At 45.1% G+C, this 24,190-nt stretch overlaps 1 protein-coding gene across 1 annotated transcript in view; it reads left to right on the top strand.

The window, feature by feature from the left end:
- Positions 1-24,190, top strand: part of LOC130298698 (zinc finger protein 420-like) — a 166,399-nt gene that overhangs the window by 85,315 nt on the left and 56,894 nt on the right. Inside the window, exons 4-8 of the mRNA XM_056551361.1 lie at positions 6,020-6,199; positions 9,030-9,156; positions 9,240-9,304; positions 9,471-9,585; positions 14,404-15,306. Coding sequence (XP_056407336.1) covers positions 6,020-6,199; positions 9,030-9,156; positions 9,240-9,304; positions 9,471-9,585; positions 14,404-15,306 — 1,390 coding nt within the window. The remainder of the gene's footprint in view (positions 1-6,019; positions 6,200-9,029; positions 9,157-9,239; positions 9,305-9,470; positions 9,586-14,403; positions 15,307-24,190) is intronic.

Genomic DNA, 24,190 nt, shown 5'->3' with positions numbered 1-24,190 from the left:
TGGGAACAGTGAGATGACATCTGGGTAGCCCAGCATACCTTGCAGCTATCACATGACCCCAGGTTAAAGGGGTTACTCCGGTGCTTAGACATCTTATCCCCTATCCAAAGGATAGGGGATAAGACACCTGATCGTGGGGGTCCCGCCGCTGGGGACCCCCATGATCGTGCTCGCCGCACCCCGTTAAAATCAATCCCCGGAGCGTGTTCGCTCCGGGTCTGATTACTGTCGATCACGGGCTGGAGCGTTGTGACGTCACGGCTCCGCCCCGTGTGACGTCAGGCTCCACCCCCTGAATGCAAGTCAATGGGAAGGGGCGTGACAGCTGTCACGCCCCCTCCCATAGGCTTGCATTTTGGGGGCGGAGCTGTGACGTTTCAACGCTCCAGCACGTGATCGACAGTAATCAGACCTGGAGCGAACACGCTCCGGGGATTGATTTTAATGGGGTGTGGCGTGCAAGATCACGGGGGTCCCCAGCGGCGGGACCCCCGCGATCAGGCATTTTATCCCCTATCCTTTGGATAGGGGATAAGATGTCTAAGCGCCGGAGTACCCCTTTAATACAATGATTTGATGGATTAGGTGTCATTCAGCTCCCAGGACACAGCCTAACAGATACAAATAAAGCTCCATGTAATGCGTGCGGCCACCATTTTGGAGAGAGGCCCGAGAGCCGTCACAAACTGTATATAATTCCACAGCAAGCTGAGCACAGCATTAAAGGGTTACTTCGCTCCCCAGCATCCAGAACATTGAGTTCCTGAACTATGGGAGGGGGCGGGCCGTGACGTCGCGAGGGGGCAGCCGTGAACATGGAAGCGCGCACACAGCGTTCAGGAACTCAATGTTCCGGATGCTGGGGAGCGAAGTAACCCTTTAATGCTGTGCTCAGCTTGCTGTGGAATGATATACAGTTTGTGACGGCTCTCGGGCCTCTCTCTTTAACCCCTTGGGAACGCAGGGTGTACCTGTACGCCCTGCGCCCGCAATATAAAGTGGCATATCGAGTCAGTATTAACGCGTCATAGCGGGTCGGTCCCGGCAGCTAGGACCCGTGGCTAATACCGGACACTACCGATTGCGGTAGAATTAAAGGGGTACTCCGGTGGAAAGTAGTTATTAGCTGCAGAATGCTACAAAGGAAATTATTTTCTTTTTGGAACACAGAGCTCTCTGCTGACATGACCACAGTGCTCTCTGCTGACACCTCTGTCCATTTTAGGAACTGTCCAGAGCAGCATATGTTTGCTATGGGGATTTTCTCCTACTCTGGATAGTTCCTAAAATGGACAGAAATGTCAGCAGAGAGCACTGTGTTCCAAAAAGAAAATAATTTCCTCTTTAGTATTCAGCAGCTAATAAGTAATGGAAGGATTAAGATTTTTTAAATAGAAGTAATTTACAAATCTGTTTAACTTTCTGGCACCAGGTGATTTAAAAATAAATAAAAGATTTCCACCGGGAGTACCCCTTTAACCCTCAAAGATGATCGCCGCATCTAAAATGTAAAAAAAATCATTCCCGGCAGCTCAGTCGGGCTGATCGGGACACCGCGGTTTCACCTAGGTGGTCCTGATCAGCTGTTAGGACACGAGGAGGGTCCCTACCTGCCTCCTTGTTGTCCAATCGTCGTTTGATTGCTCCATGTCTGAGATCCAGGCTGGAGCAATCGGGCACCGATAACACTGATCAGTGCTATGCTATGGCATAGCATTGATCAGTGCTGGCAATCGATGTACTGCATGTTATAGTTCCCTATGGGAGCTATAACATTGAGGAAAAAAAAAAAAGTTAATAAATGTGATTTTGCCCCTTCCCTAATAAAAGCTTGAAATAAAAAAATAAATACTTTAAATAAAAAAAAGCTGTATATGTAAATAAAATAAACAATTTGGTATCACCGTGTGCGTAAATGTCCGAACTATAAAAATGTATTGTTATTTAATTAAACTGCACGGTCAATGGCGTACACATAATATAAAAAAATTCCAAAATAGCAGGGGTTTTTTTTGGTTACTTTTTATACCATAAATAAATGAATAGAAAGCGAACAAAAAGTCCGATCAAAACAAAAATGGTACCGATAAAAACTTCAGATCACGGCGCAAAAAATGAGTCCTCATACCACCCCATACGCGGAAAAATAAAAAAGTTATAGGGGTCAGAAGATGACAATTTTAAACGTATAAATTTTCCTGCATGTAGTTATGATTTTTTTCTGAAGTGATACAAAATCACCTATATAAGTAGGGGATCATTTTAATTGTATGGACCTACAGAATAAAGAGAAGGTGTCATTTTTACCGAAAAATGTACTGCGTAGAAACGGAAGCCCCCAAAAGTTACAAAATGGCTTTATTAAATTTTTTTGTCAATTTTGTCGCACAATGATATTTTTTGGGGGTTTTCACCGTAGATTTTTGGGTGAAATGACTGATGTAATTACAAAGTAGAATTGGTGGCGCAAAAGAAAAAGCCATCATATGGGTCTGTAGGTGCAACATTGAAAGGGTTATGATTTTTAAAATGTGAGGAGGAAAAAACGAAAGTGCAAAAACGGAAAAACCCTGAGTCCCCAAGGGGTTAACCTGTCCGCTGATCTCACATAGGGGCCTTCTGCCGAATCCTGTTGTTGCACTACACATCCCAGCAAGCAGCGATGCAGGGCAGATATAAATTCAAAAATAATAAATTCGAAGAAATAAATTCCAAAATACAAATTTTGGTAAAAATTGATTGTCAGAAAATGTTAAAAATTTTTTTTTTTAAAGGGGTACTCCACCAAAAAAAACATCTTATGGCAGGATTCCCAGGCCGGCAGCGGCGGCGGCGTCCAGAACACAGAAGCTTGCAGATTCCATGTTCGTGGTGTCAGGCCACGCCCCCTCCATTCATGTCTATGGGAGGGGGCGTGACGGCCACTACGTAGCCGTCACGCCACCTCCCTTAGACATGAATGGAGGGGGCGTGGCAGCTGTTGTCGCCGATCATCCGACACGGAGCAGAGTTCGCTCTGTGCATGGATGACTGGGGTGCCGCACCGTAGATCACGGGGTTCCCCAGCAGATTAGACCCCCGTGATCAGACATCTTATTTTTGGCATTAAACCCCTTTAAGCTTGCAGCCCAGAATCCCCTGCTCACTTCATATGTGAATGTTTAAAACTTTTTTCCAGCTTGCAGCCAGCCAGACTTACCACTTCACTAGAAAGTCTTTCTCTGATGAGCAGAACTGACGTAAAATAGTCAAAAAAATAAAAATAAAAAATAAAAATTGATCCCCCTGTGCCAGATGCCACTGATTAGACTGTATTAACACCACCCTGCTGTACGCTGGCTACTACAACTCCCACCAGCCCTCTATCTCCTGTTGTACACTGGATAGTACATCGACCACTAGTCCACCACCACCTGCTGTCTGCTGGATACTACAGGTCCGACACCTTCTGCTATGCACTGGTTACTACAACTTCGACAACTTCTGCTGTACATTGGCCACTACAAGTCCGGCATCTCCTGTACGCTGGCTACTACAACTTTCACCAGTTCGCCAACTTTTACTGTAGACTGGATACTACAAGTCCGGCATCTCCTGTACGCTGGCTACTACAACTTTCACCAGTTCGCCAACTTCTACTGTACACTGGATACTACAAGTCTGGCATCTCCTGGTGTACACTGCCTACTACAACTCACCCGTCCACCACTGCCTACTGTATGCTGGCTACAACAACCACTAGTCCACCATCACTCTTGCTGCTGCTACAGCCAGCCAGGCTGACACATCCACAACCCATCATCCCCATAAAAGGGATACTTTTTTTCAGCTTTTTTTTTTTTGATATAAAAGCTATGTCTTCTTCACTCTTTTGGAACACCAATCCGGTTTCAAAGGAGTAATTTTTGAATGCTTGAAAAAAGCCACTGTTCTTTTGAAACCTCCGTGTGCATTTTAGTTATTATAGGTTACCGCATGTTGCCATAACTTTGACATTAACTTAAAACCACTTTGAAACTACTTGAATATGTTCCTACGTGACCTAGCAGTGTTATACAGGGGTTTACAGCTCTTAGGCATTTCTACATGTGTTTTGATGCTTATTTTATTGCTGCTTTGCAGAAAACTGACACGAATCAACCATTTGGCGAAAGTTTATCTCTAATTCTGACTATAACGTCTCCTCAGATGTTTCCCCCGATTATCTCCAGAAAATGGATTTTATTTCTCCATAGAATCTGGTGCGGTTTATCTCCGTCTCCTCTTTTTCCCTTCAGGTTTCACCAGTCCAGGATCCTCTGCTGATATCTTCTATATAAGAGAATTCTACTGGATGACCCATCAACCATGGAGAGAGACAGGAACAAGATGGCCGACAGGATCATAAACCTCACCCTACAGATACTCTTCCGGCTTACTGGAGAGGTGAGGGATTCTGGGAGTGATGTCACCTGACCTCATTCTTATCTATATAATAGCAGATGGATATGACTGGAGAGGTGAGGGATTCTGGGAGTGATGTCACATGACCTCATTCTTATCTATGTAATAACAGATGGATATGACTGGAGAGGTGAGGGATTCTGGGAGTGATGTCACATGACCTCATTCTTATCTATGTAATAACAGATGGAAATGACTGGAGAGGTGAGGGATTCTGGGAGTGATGTCACATGACCTCATTCTTATCTATGTAATAACAGATGGATATGACTGGAGAGGTGAGGGATTCTGGGAGCGATGTCACATGACCTCATTCTTATCTATGTAATAGATGGATATGACTGGAGAGCTGAGGGATTCTGGGAGTGATGTCACATGACCTCATTCTTATCTATGTAATAACAGATGGATATGACTGGAGAGGTGAGGGATTCTGGGAGTGATGTCACATGACCTCATTCTTATCTATGTAATTACAGATGGATATGACTGGAGAGGTGAGGGATTCTGGGAGTGATGTCACATGACCTCATTCTTATCTATGTAATAACGGATATGACTGGAGAGGTGAGGGATTCTGGGAGTGATGTCACATGACCTCATTCTTATCTATGTAATAACAGATGGATATGACTGGAGAGGTGAGGGATTCTGGGAGTGATGTCACATGACCTCATTCTTATCTATGTAATGACAGATGGATATGACTGGAGAGGTGAGGAATTCTGGGAGTGATGTCACATGACCTCATTCTTATCTAAGTAATAACAGATGGATATGACTGGAGAGGTGAGGGATTCTGGGAGTGATGTCACATGACCTCATTCTTATCTATGTAATAACAGATGGATATGACTGGAGAGGTGAGGGATTCTGGGAGTGATGTCACATGACCTCATTCTTATCTATGTAATAACAGATGGATATGACTGGAGAGGTGAGGGATTCTGGGAGTGATGTCACATGACCTCATTCTTATCTATGTGATAACAGATAGCTATGACTGGAGAGGTGAGGGATTCTGGGAGTTATGGCACATGACCTTATTCTTATCTATGTAATAACAGATGGATATGACTGGAGAGGTGAGGGATTCTGGGAGTGATGTCACATGACCTTATTCTTATGTAATAGATGGATATGACTGGAGAGGTGAGGGATTCTGGGAGTGATGTCACATGACCTCATTCTTATCTATGGAATAACAGATGGATATGACTGGAGAGGTGAGGGATTCTGGGAGTGATGTCACATGACCTCATTCTTATCTATGTAATAACAGATGGATATGACTGGAGAGGTGAGGGATTCTGGGAGTGATGTCACATGACCTCATTCTTATCTATGTAATAACAGATGGATATAACTGGAGAGGTGAGGGATTCTGGGAGTGATGTCACATGACCTCATTCTTATCTATGTAATAACAGATGGATATGACTGGAGAGGTGAGGGATTCTGGGAGTGATGTCACATGACCTCATTCTTATCTATGTAATAACAGATTGATATGACTGGAGAGGTGAGGGATTCTGGGAATGTATGTAGTGATATTAATGTCTCTCTCCATACACAGGATTACACAGTAGTGAAGAAGTCCTCTAGTGGGCGCTGTCGGGCCCCTGTGTGTGAAGGATGGGGAAGAACCCTGAGCCCAATCCCGGGGCCCCCACCTCACTCCCTGATACATGAGGAAATGGATGAACAGAAGATCCTAGAACTCATCAACAAGATGGTGGAGCTGCTGACTGGAGAGGTGACCCTGCTGGGACATTATACAGTAATGGAGGGGTCTGGTGATGACTGGAGAGGTGACACTGCTGGGACATTATACAGTAATGGAGGGGTCTGGTGATGACTGGAGAGGTGACACTGCTGGGACATTATACAGTAATGGAGGGGTCTGGTGATGACTGGAGAGGTGACACTGCTGGGACATTATACAGTAATGGAGGGGTCTGGTGATGACTGGAGAGGTGACACTGCTGGGAATGCTGGGACATTATACAGTAATGGAGGGGTCTGGTGATGACTGGAGAGGTGACACTGCTGGGACATTATACAGTAATGGAGGGGTCTGGTGATGACTGGAGAGGTGACACTGCTGGGACATTATACAGTAATGGAGGGGTCTGGTGATGACTGGAGAGGTGACACTGCTGGGAATGCTGGGACATTATACAGTAATGGAGGGGTCTGGTGATGACTGGAGAGGTGACACTGCTGGGACATTATACAGTAATGGAGGGGTCTGGTGATGACTGGAGAGGTGACACTGCTGGGACATTATACAGTAATGGAGGGATCTGGTGATGACTGGAGAGGTGACACTGCTGGGACATTATACAGTAATGGAGGGGTCTGGTGATGACTGGAGAGGTGACACTGCTGGGAATGCTGGGACATTATACAGTAATGGAGGGGTCTGGTGATGACTGGAGAGGTGAGACTGCTGGGACATTATACAGTAATGGAGGGGTCTGGTGATGACTGGAGAGGTGACACTGCTGGGACATTATACAGTAATGGAGGGGTCTGGTGATGACTGGAGAGGTGACACTGCTGGGACATTATACAGTAATGGAGGGGTCTGGTGATGACTGGAGAGGTGACACTGCTGGGACATTATACAGTAATGGAGGGGTCTGGTGATGACTGGAGAGGTGACACTGCTGGGACATTATACAGTAATGGAGGGGTCTGGTGATGACTGGAGAGGTGACACTGCTGGGAATGCTGGGACATTATACAGTAATGGAGGGGTCTGGTGATGGCTGGAGAGGTGACACTGCTGGGACATTATACAGTAATGGAGGGGTCTGGTGATGACTGGAGAGGTGACACTGCTGGAACATTATACAGTAATGGAGGGGTCTGGTGATGACTGGAGAGGTGACACTGCTGGGACATTATACAGTAATGGAGGGGTCTGGTGATGACTGGAGAGGTGACACTGCTGGAACATTATACAGTAATGGAGGGGTCTGGTGATGACTGGAGAGGTGACACTGCTGGGACATTATACAGTAATGGAGGGGTCTGGTGATGACTGGAGAGGTGACACTGCTGGGAATGCTGGGACATTATACAGTAATGGAGGGGTCTGGTGATGACTGGAGAGGTGACACTGCTTGGACATTATACAGTAATGGAGGGGTCTGGTGATGACTGGAGAGGTGACACTGCTGGGACATTATACAGTAATGGAGGGGTCTGGTGATGACTGGAGAGGTGACACTGCTGGGACATTATACAGTAATGGAGGGGTCTGGTGATGACTGGAGAGGTGACACTGCTGGGAATGCTGGGACATTATACAGTAATGGAGGGGTCTGGTGATGACTGGAGAGGTGACACTGCTGGGAATGCTGGGACATTATACAGTAATGGAGGGGTCTGGTGATGACTGGAGAGGTGACACTGCTGGGAATGCTGGGACATTATACAGTAATGGAGGGGTCTGGTGATGACTGGAGAGGTGACACTGCTGGGACATTATACAGTAATGGAGGGGTCTGGTGATGACTGGAGAGGTGACACTGCTGGGACATTATACAGTAATGGAGGGGTCTGGTGATGACTGGAGAGGTGACACTGCTGGGACATTATACAGTAATGGAGGGGTCTGGTGATGACTGGAGAGGTGACACTGCTGGGACATTATACAGTAATGGAGGGGTCTGGTGATGACTGGAGAGGTGACACTGCTGAGAATGCTGGGACATTATACAGTAATGGAGGGGTCTGGTGATGACTGGAGAGGTGACCCTGCTGGGACATTATACAGTAATGGAGGGGTCTGGTGATGACTGGAGAGGTGACACTGCTGGGACATTATACAGTAATGGAGGGGTCTGGTGATGACTGGAGAGGTGACACTGCTGGGAATGCTGGGACATTATACAGTAATGGAGGGGTCTGGTGATGACTGGAGGGGTGACACTGCTGGGACATTATACAGTAATGGAGGGGTCTGGTGATGACTGGAGAGGTGGGAATGCTGGGACATTATACAGTAATGGAGGGGTCTGGTGATGACTGGAGAGGTGACACTGCTGGGACATTATACAGCAATGGAGGGGTCTGGTGATGACTGGAGAGGTGGGAATGCTGGGACATTATACAGTAATGGAGGGGTCTGGTGATGACTGGAGAGGTGACACTGCTGGGACGTTATACAGTAATGGAGGGGTCTGGTGATGACTGGAGAGGTGACACTGCTGGGACATTATACAGTAATGGAGGGGTCTGGTGATGACTGGAGAGGTGACATTGCTGGGACATTATACAGTAATGGAGGGGTCTGGTGATAACTGGAGAGGTGACACTGCTGGAAATGCTGGGACATTATACAGTAATGGAGGGGTCTGGTGATGACTGGAGAGGTGACACTGCTGGGACATTATACAGTAATGGAGGGGTCTGGTGATGACTGGAGAGGTGACACTGCTGGGAATGCTGGGACATTATACAGTAATGGAGGGGTCTGGTGATGACTGGAGAGGTGACACTGCTGGGAATGCTGGGACATTATACAGTAACACCACTGGAGGGGTCGGGGTGATGACTGTATCATTATGTGTCAGGTTCCTATAAGGTGTCAGGACGTGGCGGTCTATTTCTCCATGGAGGAGTGGGAGTATGTAGAAGGACACAAGGATCAGTACAAGGATCAGGTCATGATGGAGGATCAGCAGCCCCTCACATCAGCAGGTAATAGACATGACTATATACACACGTCCTCTCATTATTTGTATGTAAAGAATGAATTCAGTCTCTGTATGTGTTCCCTACAGTCAGATCCAGTAAGAGAACAGCACCAGAGAGGTGTCCCCGTCCTCTTCTTCCACAGGATGATCAGGTAGATGGAGATATTCCCTATGATCTGTAGAAGGGCTGTGAAGCTCTTGTGATCAGTCCCCTCACCCTCCATGACTCCTCATCTCCTGCTCATCTATAACATCCCACATGACTTCTCCTACTGTCTGATGACTTTTACAATATTTCTTCCACATCTTATGAATCAGGGAGAAGATCTGATCAGTATTAATGGTATAAACATAATAGTAAAAGAAGAAGAAGAGACAGATTTGAGCGGTGATGAGCAGTTTAAGGAGCACATTCCTACAGGTTACCACCTCGGTGAGTAGTAAGTAAAATACAGCAAAAAGTCAAAGATTCTAAATTAAAGACTACCTGTCATCACAAAAACTTTTTATATGTTGTTAATTAATGTATTAGAAACAACTTTCTAATACCATGTCATTAAAAATATATATATTTTATATATTTATTTTGACTTGTTAAGTCCCTACATGTCCCGGCCGCAAGTCTCTCATAGAGTTCAGACTCATACATGAGTCCTAACTCTCATAGTGAGGCCTGGACACTGACGAGCACAGTGCAGCTCCCGACCTGTCAATCAGACAGACGAGCGCTGTGCATGGCGCACCTCAGCTACATTGAACACCTGCAGTGAATAAGCTTTGAAAGAGGATTATGAATGAAATACTGGGCGAAAAAGAAAAACTGCGGGGGGCTCGGAATGAAGAGGGCAACATACCAGCAGCATAATATAAAGCAATGGAGATGGTGGCAGGTACTCTTTAACATTTTATTCAGTGAAATAAGTATTTGACCCCCTTTGCAAAACATGACTGAGTATTTGGCAGAACCCTTGTTGGGGGTCACAGAGGTCGGACGTTTCTTGCAGTCTCCACCAGGTTTGCTCACATCTCAGTAGATTTTTTGTCCCACTCCTCTTTGCAGGTCCTCTCTAAGTTTTGAGGCTGATGCTTGGCCACTCAAACTTTTATCTCCTTCCACAGATTTTCTATGGGATTAAGATTTGGAATCTGGGTGAGCCACTCCAGGGCCTTCATGTGCTTCTTCTTCATCCACTCCTTTGTTGCCTTGACTGTGTTTTTGAGGTCATTGTCATGCTGGAATACTCATCCACCAATGTCCTGGCTTGGCTTAGGGAAGGAGGTTCTCACCCAAAAGTTGACGGTACATGGCCCCATCCATTGTCCCTTTGATGTGAAGTTGTCCTGTCCCCTTAAGCAGAACCCTCCCCCCCAAATCATAAAGTTTCCACCTCTATGTACAACTATATGCCTATAGACAGCATTCTTCCTCCTGACCACCACACTTTTACCTAGTTCTCATCTAAGTCATATAGATGTTCATTGGTAAACTTCAGATGGGTCTGTACATGAGCTTTCTTGAGCAGGGGGACCTTGCGGAGACTGCAGGATTTCAGTCCTTCATAGTGTAGTGTGCTTCCAATAGTTTATTTGGTGACTCTGGTCCCAGCTGCCTCGAGATTGTTGACAAGATCCTCCCCTATAGTTCTGGGCTGATTCCTCCCCGTTCTCATGATCATTAATCCACGAGGTGAGATCTTACATGGAGCCCCCGACCGAAGGAGATTGACAAATAATTTGGCGTTTCTTTCATTTGACCATAATGGCACCCACTGTTTTAAACTTCTCACCAAGCCCCTTTTAGCCCATTCCAGCCTTGTGTAGATCTTCAGTCTTCTCCCTGACATCCTTGGACAGCTCTTTGGCCCCTGTAAGAGAGTGCTCCTAATCTCAGCTAGCTACCTGTATAAAAGACCTCTGGGAAACAGAAATATTGCAGATTGATAGGGGGGGTCAAATACGTATTTCAAGTAATTCAAATCAATTAATAACTTATTTAAAATGCATTGTGGATTTTTTGTTGTTATTTTGTTGCTCACGTTTAACCCCTTAAGGATGGAGGGCTTTTCCATTTTTGCACCTACAAAAATCATAACCCTTTCAATTTTGCACCTACAGACCCACATGATGGCTTTTTATTTATTTTTATTTTTTTGCGTCACCAATTCTACTTTGTAATGACATCAGTCATTTTACCCTAGATCTATGGTGAAACTAAATAAAAATCATTGTGTGACAAAATTGGGAAAAAAAACAAAAAACATAATTTTGTAATTTTGGGGGCTTCCGTTTCTACGCAGTAAATTTTTCCGTAAAAATGACACCTTATCTTTATTCTGTAGGTCCATACGATTAAAATGATACCCTACTTATATCGGTTTGATTTTGTCGTACTTCTGCAAAAATCATAACTACATGCACGAAAATGAATACATTCAAAAATGTCCCCTTCTGACCCTTATAACTTAAAATTTTTTTTGCATATGAGGATGTGTGAGGGCTAATTTTTTGCGCTGTGATCTGAAGTTTTTATTGGTACCATTTTTGTTTTGATTGGACTTTTTGATCACTTTTTATATATATTTTTTTTAATGGTATAAAGTGACCAAAAATACGCTATTTTGGACTTTGGAATTTTTTCGCGTACGCCATTGACCGTGCAGTTTAATTAATGATATATTTTTATAATTCGGACATGCACGCGGTGATACCACATATGTTTATATTTTTATTTACATAGTTTGTTTTTTTATTTATTTATTTTTTATGGGAAAAGGGGGGTGATTCAAACTTTTATTAGGGAAGGGGTTAAATCACATTTATTAACTTTTTTTTTTGCAATGTTATAGCCCCTATAAGGGAATATAACTTGCAATACACTGATCTCTCACACTGAACAATGCTATGCCATAGCATTGCATTGATCAGTGTTACCCGCAGTTGATTGCTCGAGCCTGGATCTCAGGCTTGGAGTAATCAATCGCCGATCGGACGCAGAGGTGGCAGGTAAGGGTCCCGATCAGCCCCACTGAGCAGCCGGGAATGCTTTTTTTTTTTACTTTAGACGCGGCGATCAACTTTCATTGCTTTGTCTAAAGGGTTAATACCAGAGATCACCGCGATGGGTGATGTCTGGGATTAGCCCCAGGTCCTGGCTACCGCTAGCCACCTGGACCGACCTGACATGAAGTGGGGTCTTCGTGTGACCCCCACATTATATCGCAGGCGCAGGGTATACAGGCCCTGCGTCCTTATATGGTTAAATAAACCGACCATTCAATTTATAGACTGATCATTTTTCCTCAGTGGGTAAATGTCCAAAATCCCCTTGGGGGAGTCAAATATATATATTTTTTTTAATAGTATAAAACATTAAAATAGCCAAAAAAGACAATTTTGTGTACGTGAGATAATACTGTATACCTCTTTATAATAGTCATACAGCTACCATATAACAAGAGTATTCAAGGAGCACACATCACTGTACTATCACTGGCCATACCCAGTATACTAAAACCAATACTACCAATAACACCAGTACAAAAAGATGATATACGTGCACAGGTGCTCACTGCTAGTTTTATGTGTTAACAGTAAAGGACAAGGGACAAATAATGCTGCCACACCATGACCACCACCATTACCACTAATGCTGCTATATTGCTGCTGAATAAAACCCATATACGAATACCAATATTCCACAAACAGTGACTGTATAGACCATATAGATAGTTGCTTTACACTGCTGCTCTGCAGATCGTATAAGTAATTACAGTTACTGTATCTGGTGACCCAAAGGTGAGGTCTTCTCTGATGAGTTAGTCATGAAGACTTCTCCTGGCCACCACTCGTCTCTGCAGAGCTGGCAGACAAATATTTTAGGCCTTTCTCCAGCACAAAAACCATCTCTTCACCAACCCCCATATGTATTGCCCCATATAGTATTTAGGCCCCCTCTATGCCCTAACATACTTGCTAGGCCCTCACACTGCCACTATGTACTATTAGACTCCATAATGCCCCATATAGTAGTAGACCCTCATACTGCCCCATATAGTAGTAGACCCTCATACTGCCCCATATAGTAGCTAGCCCCCACCCACTGCCCCCATATAGTATTTAGGACCCCTTTATACCCTAACATACTTGCTAGGCCCTCACACTGCCTCTCTGTACTATTAGGCTCCATAATGCCCCATATAGTAGTAGACCCTCATACTGCCCCATATAGTAGCTAGCCGCCACCAACTGCCCCCATATAGTATTTAGGCCCCCTCTATGCCCCAATATAGTTGATAGGCCTTTACACTGCCCCTATGTACTATTAAGCTCCATTATGCCCCCATATAGCAGTAAGCCCTGATACTGCCCCATTGGCTCACTTCTCCAGCACAATTACCATCTCTTCACAAACCCCCCATATGTACTGCCCCATATAGTATTTAGGCCCCCTCTATACCCTAACATATTTGCTAGGCCCCCACACTGCCACTATGTACTATTAGACTCCATAATGCCCCCATATAGTAGTAGACCCTCATACTGCCCCATATAGTAGCTAGCCTCTCCCACTGCCCCATATAGTATTTAGGCCCCCTCTATGCCCTAACATAGTTGCTAGGCTCCCACACTGCCACTATGTACTGTTAGGCTCCTTAATGCCCACATATAGTAGTAAACCCTGATACTGCCCAATATAGTATTAAGTCCCCCCACACTGTTACATGTTTTATTAAGCTCCATACCACCCCTATCTTGTAGCAGGGACCCATACTGCCCTTTTATAGTACCAATGACCCTGGTGCCCCCATACAATTATAATAATAATGGCTCCCTCTCTGCCACCCCCCCCCCCCCCCGCCCACACACACACGCAATGATACTGGCCCCCTCACACAATACTTATATGCCCATACAATAATACTGTCCCTCCTCTGTGCCCCCATACAATAATAATGGCCCCTGTGGCTATAAAAAAAAAAAAAAAAATCACACCGCCATCATATACTATTAGACTGTTTATAGTTAGAATAACGGCTTTGCTGGCTGTGGCTGTGACGTCACGCCTCGCCCCCTCCATTCATATCTATGGGAGGGGGCGTGATGGCTGCCGTTAAGCCCCCAATCATAGAAAAATAAGAGTCATGTTTTTAGGAGAGGAGAAAAAAAAATGAAATGCTAAAATTTTAATTTCCTGGGTTGTTAAGGGGTTAAGGCTTATACTGAAAGATTAAATCTATTTTATTCTCTGCAGATTCTTGTAGCAGGAGATCAGAGGAGAATCTTATATCTTCAGATTATAAAGCAGATGATGATATCACACAAGATACATATGAAGAACATTCCATTATCCCAGATACACCCTCAGCCCTTCACAGCCAAGATCTCTCATCTCATCCTGTTATACCCGTCCTGTCTTCTGATTTACCACAGACTGTTAAGCAAAATAAGGAGAAGCCATTTTTATGTGCAGAATGTGGAAAAAGGTTTACTGACAAATCAAATCTGGTTAGACATCAGAGAATTCACACAGGAGAGAAGCCCTTTTCATGTCCAGAATGTGGGAAATGTTTTACTAAACAATCGAATCTTGTTCAACATCAAAAAACTCACTCAGGGGAGAAGCCATTTGCTTGTTCACTATGTGGGAAATGTTTCATTAAGAAATCAGATCTTGTTCAACATCAAAGAACTCACACAGGAGAGAAGCCATTTTCGTGCGCAGAATGTGGGAAATTTTTTGCTCTGAAATCAGATCTTGTTAAACATCGGAGAATTCACACAGGGGAGAAGCCATATTCATGCCCGGAATGTGAAAAATGTTTTACTCAGCAATCAAATCTTGTTCAACATCAAAAAACTCACACAGGAGAGAAGCCATTTTCATGTTCAGAATGTGGAAAAAGTTTTCCTGTAAAATCAAAACTTGTCAGACATATGATAACTCACACAGGGGAGAAGCCATTTTCATGTGCAGAATGTCGGAAATGTTTTACTCTAAAGTCAGATCTTGTTAAACATCAAAGAATTCACACAGGGGAGAGATTGTTTTCATGCTCAGAATGTTGGAAATGTTTTACTCAGCAATCAAATCTTGTTCAACATCAAAGAATTCACACAGGAGAGAAGCCATTTTCTTGTTTAGAATGTGGGAAATGTTTTACTCAGAAATCACATCTTGTTCAGCATAAAAAAACTCATACAGTCGAGAAGCCATTTTAATGCTAAGAATGTGGGAAATGTTTTACAGTGGAATCAAGATTTATAAGACATCTAAGAATTTATACAGGAAATAAGCCAATTTAGACCACTAAATGATGCCGATAACACCTATATATTAACCGTTTGTCTAGGATATTTGACATTAATGCATATGCTCTCTGGCCCCTTTTATTAGGTACACTTGGACCCTCGTTTGCCTCCAATGTTCCTGGCATACTTTTATAAGGTGCTGAAAACATTCCTCTCCATACTGACATGATGACATCACGCAGTTTCTCCATATGGACATGGTGACATCATGCAGTTCCTCCATAGGGACCTAATGACATCACACAGTTCCTCCATAAGGACAAGATGACATCACACAGTTCCTCCATATAGACATGATGACATCACACAGTTGCTATAGATTTGTCGAATGAACATCACATCCCTGCGGTGATCTATAGGATGAGATCTGGTGACTGTGGAGGCCAATGGGGTCATTTGACCTCATCGTCCTGTATGAGATGATGTCATGTGACCTCATTGTCCTGTATGAGATGATGTCATGTGACCTCATTGTCCTGTATGAGATGATGTCATGTGACATGGGGCATTATCCTGCTGGAGGTATCCTCAGAAGATGGGACCACTGTGGTCATAAAGGGACGGACATGGTCAGTAACAATACTCAGGTAGGCTGTGGTGTTTATACCAGGATCAATTGGTACTAAGGGGCCCAAAGTGTGTCCAGAAAATGTCCCCCACACCATTACACCACCAGCCTGAACCGCTGAGTAATTATTGTCTTTCTGTCATCTGTGCATGAAAATGGAAAAAATAAACAATTGTAACAGTAGGCAACTTTCTGTCTATCCTTTCTATGCTCATTTCCTGATTCAGAAGCATTGTATCAGAGCAGGACCCTACCCGCACAGCCAATCACTGGTCACATAGTATTTGTCACTTATGGGCAGGGATCCAGTGCTCAACAGTTCTACCCAGAACCCCTGTCCCTGCCAATTGCGTAGTCGCCCTAGGCAATGACTCCACAACTTGAAAACAAACCCTACTCTGAATAAGTGCAGGGTCGTCACAAGTAAAAAAAACAAACTACAGAAACACAGTAAGGTCAGGGAAAAGAGTAGGATACAGAAGATAAACACGAACTAATACAATACTCCAGGGAAAACAAACAAACACCAAGGTTTGTCAGTGAGCCGAGAGTAGAAACCTAGAGGATAGCAGATGTAGAGAGGCGATAACTAGAGGAAAATCCAAATTTAAAGCGGGGTCACACATACTGGGTAATCAGGACAAATGCATAACTTAAATGCTAGCTACTGAGACATAGAGGGAGGTTTATCAAAATGACTGCAGAGGAAAAGTTAACTAGTTGCCTATATAAACCAATCAGATTTTTCTTTTCATTTTTAAAAGGTCCCTGAAAAACTAAAGAAACGTTCTGATTTGTTGCTTGGAGCAAATGCTGGCGACCACAGCCCATAGAAATTAATGGAGGGATGTGACGAACACGAAAGCTTCAAGCTTCCATGTTCAGAACGCTGTGGTGGCGGCAGGGTGATCGCCCCTAGACATAAGATATCTAGGGGCAGAGTACCTCTTTAAAGGGGTACTCCAGTGCCCCAGCAAAATGCATTGAGGGTGCACGGCGTTATGTCACTAGGGGCATTGCCATGACATCACAGCCCCCGAAGCCCGCACCTAGACTTCGGAAGAAAAAGTTCAGAACGCTGCGGCAGTGGAGTACCCCTTTAACCCCTTAAGGACTCAGGGTTTTTCCGTTTTTGCACTTTCGTTTTTTCCTCCTTACCTTTTAAAAATCATAACCCTTTCAATTTTCCACCTAAAAATCCATATTATGGCTTATTTTTTGCGTCGCCAATTCTACTTTGCAGTGACATTAGTCATTTGACCCAAAAATGCACGGCGAAACGGAAAAAAAAATCATTGTGCGACAAAATAGAAAAAAAAACGCCATTTTGTAACTTTTGGGGGCTTTCGTTTCTACGCAGTGCATATTTCGGTAAAAATTACACCTTATCATTATTCTGTAGGTCCATACGGTTAAAATGATCCCCTACTTATATAGGTTTGATTTTGTCGCACTTCTGGAAAAAATCATAACTACATGCAGGAAAATTTATACGTTTAAAAATGTCATCTTCTGACACCTATAACTTTTTTATTTTTCCACGTACAGGGCGGTATGAGGACTCATTTTTTGCGCCGTGATCTGAAGTTTTTATCGGTATGATTTTTGTTTTGATCGGACTTTTTGATCACTTTTTATTCATTTTTTAATGATATAAAAAGTGACCAAAATACGCTTTTTTGGACTTTGGAATTTTTTTGCGCGTACGCCATTGACCGTACGGCTTAATTAATTATATATTTTTATAGTTCGGACATTTACGCACGCGGCGATACCACATATGTTTATTTTTTATTTTTTTTACACTGTTTTATTTTTTTTATGGGAAAAGGGGGGTGATTCAAACTTTTATTAGGGAAGGGGTTAAATGACCTTTATTAACACTTTTTTTTTACATTTTTTTTGCAGTGTTATAGGTCCCATAGGGACCTATAACACTGCACACACTGATCTCTAATGCTGCACACTGCAGGCTCAAATAGGCTGCTGACCAGGTTTGGCCACACAAGGCACCTAACTGGCCAAAGAGTAACCACGGCAACACAAACTTTAAAATTTACAAACAAAATTTAAAAAGACACACCTCTTACAGTTTTGCATAATGTAGTGAAATTGACTGTTATTTTTTTCAATTATTTTATTATAATTTTTTGCTTTTTTAACATATTTTTCTACAACCTTTCGTTAGTTTTATTGATTTTTTTTTAATCATTAAGATTTGATTTTATTTATATAAGAAAACCGACCAAAGACAAAAAATAAACAATCAGTAACAAAGATGCACCACAGAGCACGTGTCAAAAGACAACACGGGCAAAAAGTGCATTCCAAACTCAAAACGTAAGACATAATAAACTCATTGGGGGACATTTCCTAATCTAGTCTATTCTGGGTATACTTATAGACCAGCGTATGCGATAGTCTCCTGTCTATTGTGCTCCTAATTTATCAAAGGTCTCACAGCCCTTGATAAATTCTGTGCTCAGACTTCAGGGTCTACAGTTTAAACTGCATTTAGACCTGCTCCAACATGGTCTGACATTTCAGCATATTTGGGGCAGATGCGACTTGTCGCACAAAAGTCGCACTTGATAAATTCAGCACCAATGCATTTTCGAATGCATTTCCGTCTAAAATAGACTTGCATGCATCATGTTCTAAAAATCCTCTAGAGCAAAAGTCGCAGAAAAGTCGCACATATTTAGACAGCGACTTTCTGTGCGACAAATTTAGACAGGAAAAACCAGTCTAAATCCTTTGATAAATCTCCCCCATTGATTTTAAACAATGCTAACAGGCGAGGAATCCCCAGGTAAGTACATGTAAGGAATAAAGAAACAGACTGATTCATGGTGCACCCAGCTGAACAAACCGTAGGGGGGAACCGAGCATCCAAGCAAAGATAATAGGAAATCACAAGCCAAAAAGACAGAGAGACAGAAAGAGACGTAGTAAACAGGGGGACCAAGGAAGGGACTGAGAAAGGAAGAAATGAGACACTAGGGGGCCGCAGAGGTAGCAGAGTCCAGAAGAGCCCGATATCCAGGGGACGACTGGAAAGTCAACAAGTCAAGGAGGAGTCGCAGGAGTCAAAGCCACCAACTCCTTCATCCCTGGGAGTGTGCAACCTCAGCCAACCACTCGCCAACAGTAGTTGGGTCCGGATGAACGCTACCAATGGGGAATGCCTGTTTTTGCAGCCTAAAGCAAATGACTAAGAAGGGATTTTCGAAAAGAGGTAGAAGACATAGGAAACTGTAATAGTAAGGCAGCCTCGGGGGAGCTGGGAACAGAAATCCCAGTGACCTCCCGGGCAACGCCCAAGACAGTGGACCAGAACGAGGTCAGAGAAGTGCACTCCCGCCAGATATGTGTCATAGTGCCCGTTGAGAGCCCACAGCGCCAACAAACATCTGTCACAGATGGGTCCTAATGATGGAGTTGCACAGGGGTGCGGTTCCAATGTGACAATCTTATAATTGGTCTCCTCTGCCTTATTAGCAATGACCGATTTATGAGAGAGATGGAAACATGTCAGCCACTGGGCAGGAGTAAAGGTTTTGCCGAACTCAGTTTCCCAGGCTCCGCAAAAGGAAGGCAGGGAGGAAATGTAACAAGACAACAACAGTTTATAGAGAAAGCCAATAGTGTGGGGTGGGGAGATGCGAGGCAGCGCTTCTCAAAAGGTGGTCAGAGCACAATATAAGTGCTAGGTGGGCTTGACCGCGCTGTGCCTGGACATAAAGTGGAGAGAGGAAGCAAATCCGTGGAGGAGAGAACATGGGTAAACCGCAATGGGGAATGCAAAAAAGCCACCCTGGAAACCACCGGGGGATAACCCAAAGGGGAAGGAAGGGTTATCAGTGATAGGAATCAGAGGGCCCTTCAGAGGTGAACCAGAGAGTCCAGCGACCCAGACCTACAGAGGGACCAAAACATCTGTGAGGACGTAAATGACAACAGAGACAAGGAGGATGGAGGCGGAGGCCATATCCATGGAAGCCCAGACAACTCAATGGGGGAAACATCACGCGCAATGTGTACCCAAAGTTTGGAAGCAGCGTTTTGTAACAGATCCAGCAGTCTCGCATGCATAGCAGCAAGATAATATAAACGGCAATCAGGAAGGCTCACCCCCCTCCTTAGGGTGAAATAACGCCTCAGGGCTAAGGCGCGGATGCCCCATGGCCCATCTAAAGACTCCAAACTGGCTATGCATAGAGCGCCAGTACGAGGCAGGGAGAGCAATCGGTATAGTCTGTACTAAATATAACAACTTGGGCAGAAGTGTCATCTTGAGGGCATTAACTCTACAAAACCAGGAAAGGGTCTTCTTATGCCACACATCTAAGTGAGTTGAAAACTGAGTGAGGAAAGGGGCAAAATTAAACTGATACAAGCGGGATAAGTCCACGGGAATCGTAATCCCCAGGTATGTGATTCCTGGGGTAGGCCAGGCAAAGGGAAAGTTAGTCTTAGGGTGCGTTCACACGCTCTCTGTTTTTGCGGGCTTTCCGTAGCGTATTTGAAAGGGGCGGGCTCTTCTGGGCTGTCCATAGCAGATTGTCCGCGGCGGAATTTACGCTGCGGAAAATCTGCCGCAAGCCCCATTAAAGTCAGTAGGGACTATGGCGGATTTTCCGCAGCGTAAATTCCGCCGCGGACAATCTGCTATGGACAGCCAAGAAGAGCCCGCCCCTTTCAAATACGCTGCGGAAAACCCGCAAAAACAGAGAGCGTGTGAACGCACCCTTAAGGAGATTTACCACCGGTTGGGGAAGGGACACCTTCAACACCTCAGATTTGGACACATTGGGGGAGATTTATCAAGACCTGTCCAGAGGAAAGGTTACTGAGTTGCCCATAGCAACCAATCAGATCACTTCTTTCATTTTGAAAAGGCCTTTGAGAAATGAAAGAAGCGATCTGATTGGTTGCTATGGGAAACTCAGCAACTTTTCCTCCATACAGGTTTTGATAAATCTCCCCCATTAATCTTAAAGTTATACCACTCCCCAAATCCGGACAGCTCCGAGATCAAGGAAGGGAGAGATACTTGTGGATTAGTTATATAGACCGTCAGGTCATCACCAAAGCAGAGCATTTATACTCATGATCTCCAGTCCTAATCCCCGAGATGTCTGGATTATGATAAATGGAAGTCAGGAGATGCTCCATAATGAAAACATGTAGGAAGCCTTTTGGGCTGAATTTGTGCGAGGGGGCGTGAATTCCCATGCCCCCTGCACCTACAGGCGGGGTCATGCAGGAGGCACCACTATAAAACGCCCCCGCAACACACAGGCGGGGCGTACGTGGTTTGCAGGTAGATCAGCGGTTGTCCAGCGTGCAGAGGTCCCACCACGGTAAACCCGGTCTCCGACCTCATGTCCTTCAATCAGGTTCCCACCCACGCACCAGGTCTCCCGAGAGGATCGGAGCACTCCGTCCCCGGTTTACCCCACTCAGGACTCCCCGCCGCCCTCTCTGCGGTGGCCCCCGCCCCCCCCCCGTGTTAACTCTACTGGGCCGGGCGATACACGGGGGGGGGGGGGGGGGCCTCGGCGACCGCTGGGCTGCCGGGGGCGGCGGAGGTAGTCCTGGCCTCTGCCAGGTTGGCCCGATTCCTTTCCGAGAGTCCCGCCGGGGTCCCCGCTCCCTCCCCGCTCTCCGGAGCGGTGCCGCCGGGCCACGTGGTGTGCGGGGGGGCGGGGCCCACTGCCGTCTCGGTGCCCGCCGATCCCTCACCTGGGTTCTAAACCGGGTCTCCTCCTCTTCGCTCCCCATGGCTCCGGGCGGCTTGACCGGCGCCCGCAGCTGCCCGGCCGTGTGGTGCGGGGGGGCGGAGCCCACGACCGTTACGGTACCCGGTCTGGTTCTCACACCGGGCTCTCCTCCTCCTCGCTCCCCGTGGCTCCGGTCAGCAGGATTCGGCGTCCTCCCCGGTTGCCAGGGGCGGCGCCACCGGGCCACGTGGTGTGCAAGGGGGCGGAGCTAAAACTCATTAAAAAAAAAACACACCGGCCTCCCAACAAACGGGGGACTGGTGGCAGCCCTATACCATCTAAGGGCTCGGCACCCCGCGGCCACCGGGCAGCGGGATGCCTAGGGGAGTCTCCAGTGCAATTCCCCTTCTCCAGTTTCACACCCAGGTTTCCTTGCCGGACTCAGGGTCACCACGGACCAGGTTTAGTGGGGGCCGACGCTTCACGTAGCGGCCATGCCACGCAGCCGCTCACAGCGTTGTGCCGTTCAGTCACTCATAACATTCATACCGCACAGTCACTCTTAGAATTTCTTTCCGTACAGTCACTCAGCTTTCTTACCTGCCAGTCACCCGGCTCTTATACCAGCCAGTCACTCATAGCATCCACACCGTGCAGTCATTTCATAGCTTTCACACCGTGCAGTCACTCATAGCTTTCATTCCATACTGCGCAGTCACTCATAGCTTTCACACCATGCAGTCACTCTCAGCATCCATACCGTACAGTCACTCACAACTTCCCACACTGTGCAGCCACTCCTAGCTTCATACCGTATAGGCACTCCAAGCATTATACTGTCACAGTTCACCCACAGCGTTCTTACCGTGCAGTCACTCGTAGCATTTACACCGTGCAGTCACTCATAGTATTCATACCATGCAGCCGCTCATAGCGTCATACCAGGCAGTCGCTCACAGCTTCTTGCAGTCCGCTCACTCATAGCGTCATACTGCGCAGTCACTCATCATTGATATTGTGCAGTCGCTCGGCACTCACACTGTGCAGTCACCCATACCATCTTATACTGTGCAATCTCCTCAGCGTTTACACCATGCAGCTACTCTCAGCACTCATACCACGCAGTCACTCATAGACTGTTTTCCACACGTAGCTTCACACGATACATAAACTCATGGCTTTCACACTGCACGCAACACGTATACGGTACATACACTCACAACATTTACTACTCTTACGTAATGTCAGTACTATACCGCTCGCCGCTTCATACTGCTCATGCATTCACACCGCATATAAACATTCATAATTTTCATCCTGCACAACAGGCGCTCTTAGTGGCACAGTTTCAGTGTTGTACAGAGCACACACGTCATAGTGTTTCATGCAGTGGGTACAGCACGTCGTTTAACGTTCATTCATGTTCAGGGTCACATGCAGCAAGTACAGTCACGTCATTGCATATAATACACGCCCACAGTGTCACATGCAGTGGGTACAGCCAGGGACGTGCACACATAGGAGTGAAAGGGGGCTGGAGCCCCTGCCCTTTTCCTCACCTGCCCCTCTAGTGCCCTCACAAAAGGAGCTGCAGACTCAGGGTGACAGGTGAAGTAAAAAGGATCCATTGCTGGGGAGTTGTATGTGGTTTAATGGAGGGTGCTGTGCCCTCCCTGCAGCAAGGGGGCGCCACTCACCCTGTCATTATCTGCCATTTCTCTGCTTCTCTCCACACGGAGGAGACAGGAGCAGAGGAGGCAGAGAGAAGCCCCGCCCACAGCATGTCCCGCCACAAACTCCAGTCTATGCTGCCCTTACTGTAAGTAACTGTAAATATATGTGAGTGATTGTATGTCAGTGTGTGTGTATGTATATATATGAGTGATTGTATGTCAGTGTGTTTATGTATGTATATATGTGAGTGATTGTATGTCAGTGTGTGTGTGTATGTATATATGTGAGTGTCTATCTATGTATATGCCTATATATGTGAGCAAGTGAATCTATGTATGTGTGTATGTATGTGTATATGTGTGTGTGTGTATATATATATATATATATATATATATATAGATATATGTGTGAGCAAGTGAATCTATGTATGTATGTGTGTATGTATGTATGTATGTGTATATGTGTGTGTGTATATATATATATATATAGATATATGTGTGAGCAAGTGAATCTATGTATGTATGTGTGTATGTATGTATGTATGTGTATATGTGTGTGTGTGTGTATATATATATATAGAGAGAGAGAGAGAGAGAGAGAGATAGATGTGTGAGCAAGTGAATCTATGTATGTGTGTATGTATGTATGTATATATGTGTGTGTGTATATATATATATATATATATATATATCCAAAATAGCAAGGCGACTGCGGCACACAGAATTGTGAAAAATTAAAGTTGTGTTTATTCCATGAACAAG

The sequence above is a fragment of the Hyla sarda genome, chromosome 1 (assembly GCF_029499605.1).
Source record: "Hyla sarda isolate aHylSar1 chromosome 1, aHylSar1.hap1, whole genome shotgun sequence".
Lineage (NCBI taxonomy): Eukaryota > Metazoa > Chordata > Amphibia > Anura > Hylidae > Hyla > Hyla sarda.
Note: the sequence above shows the minus strand (reverse complement) of the source record. Positions and strands in the feature narration are given on the sequence as shown.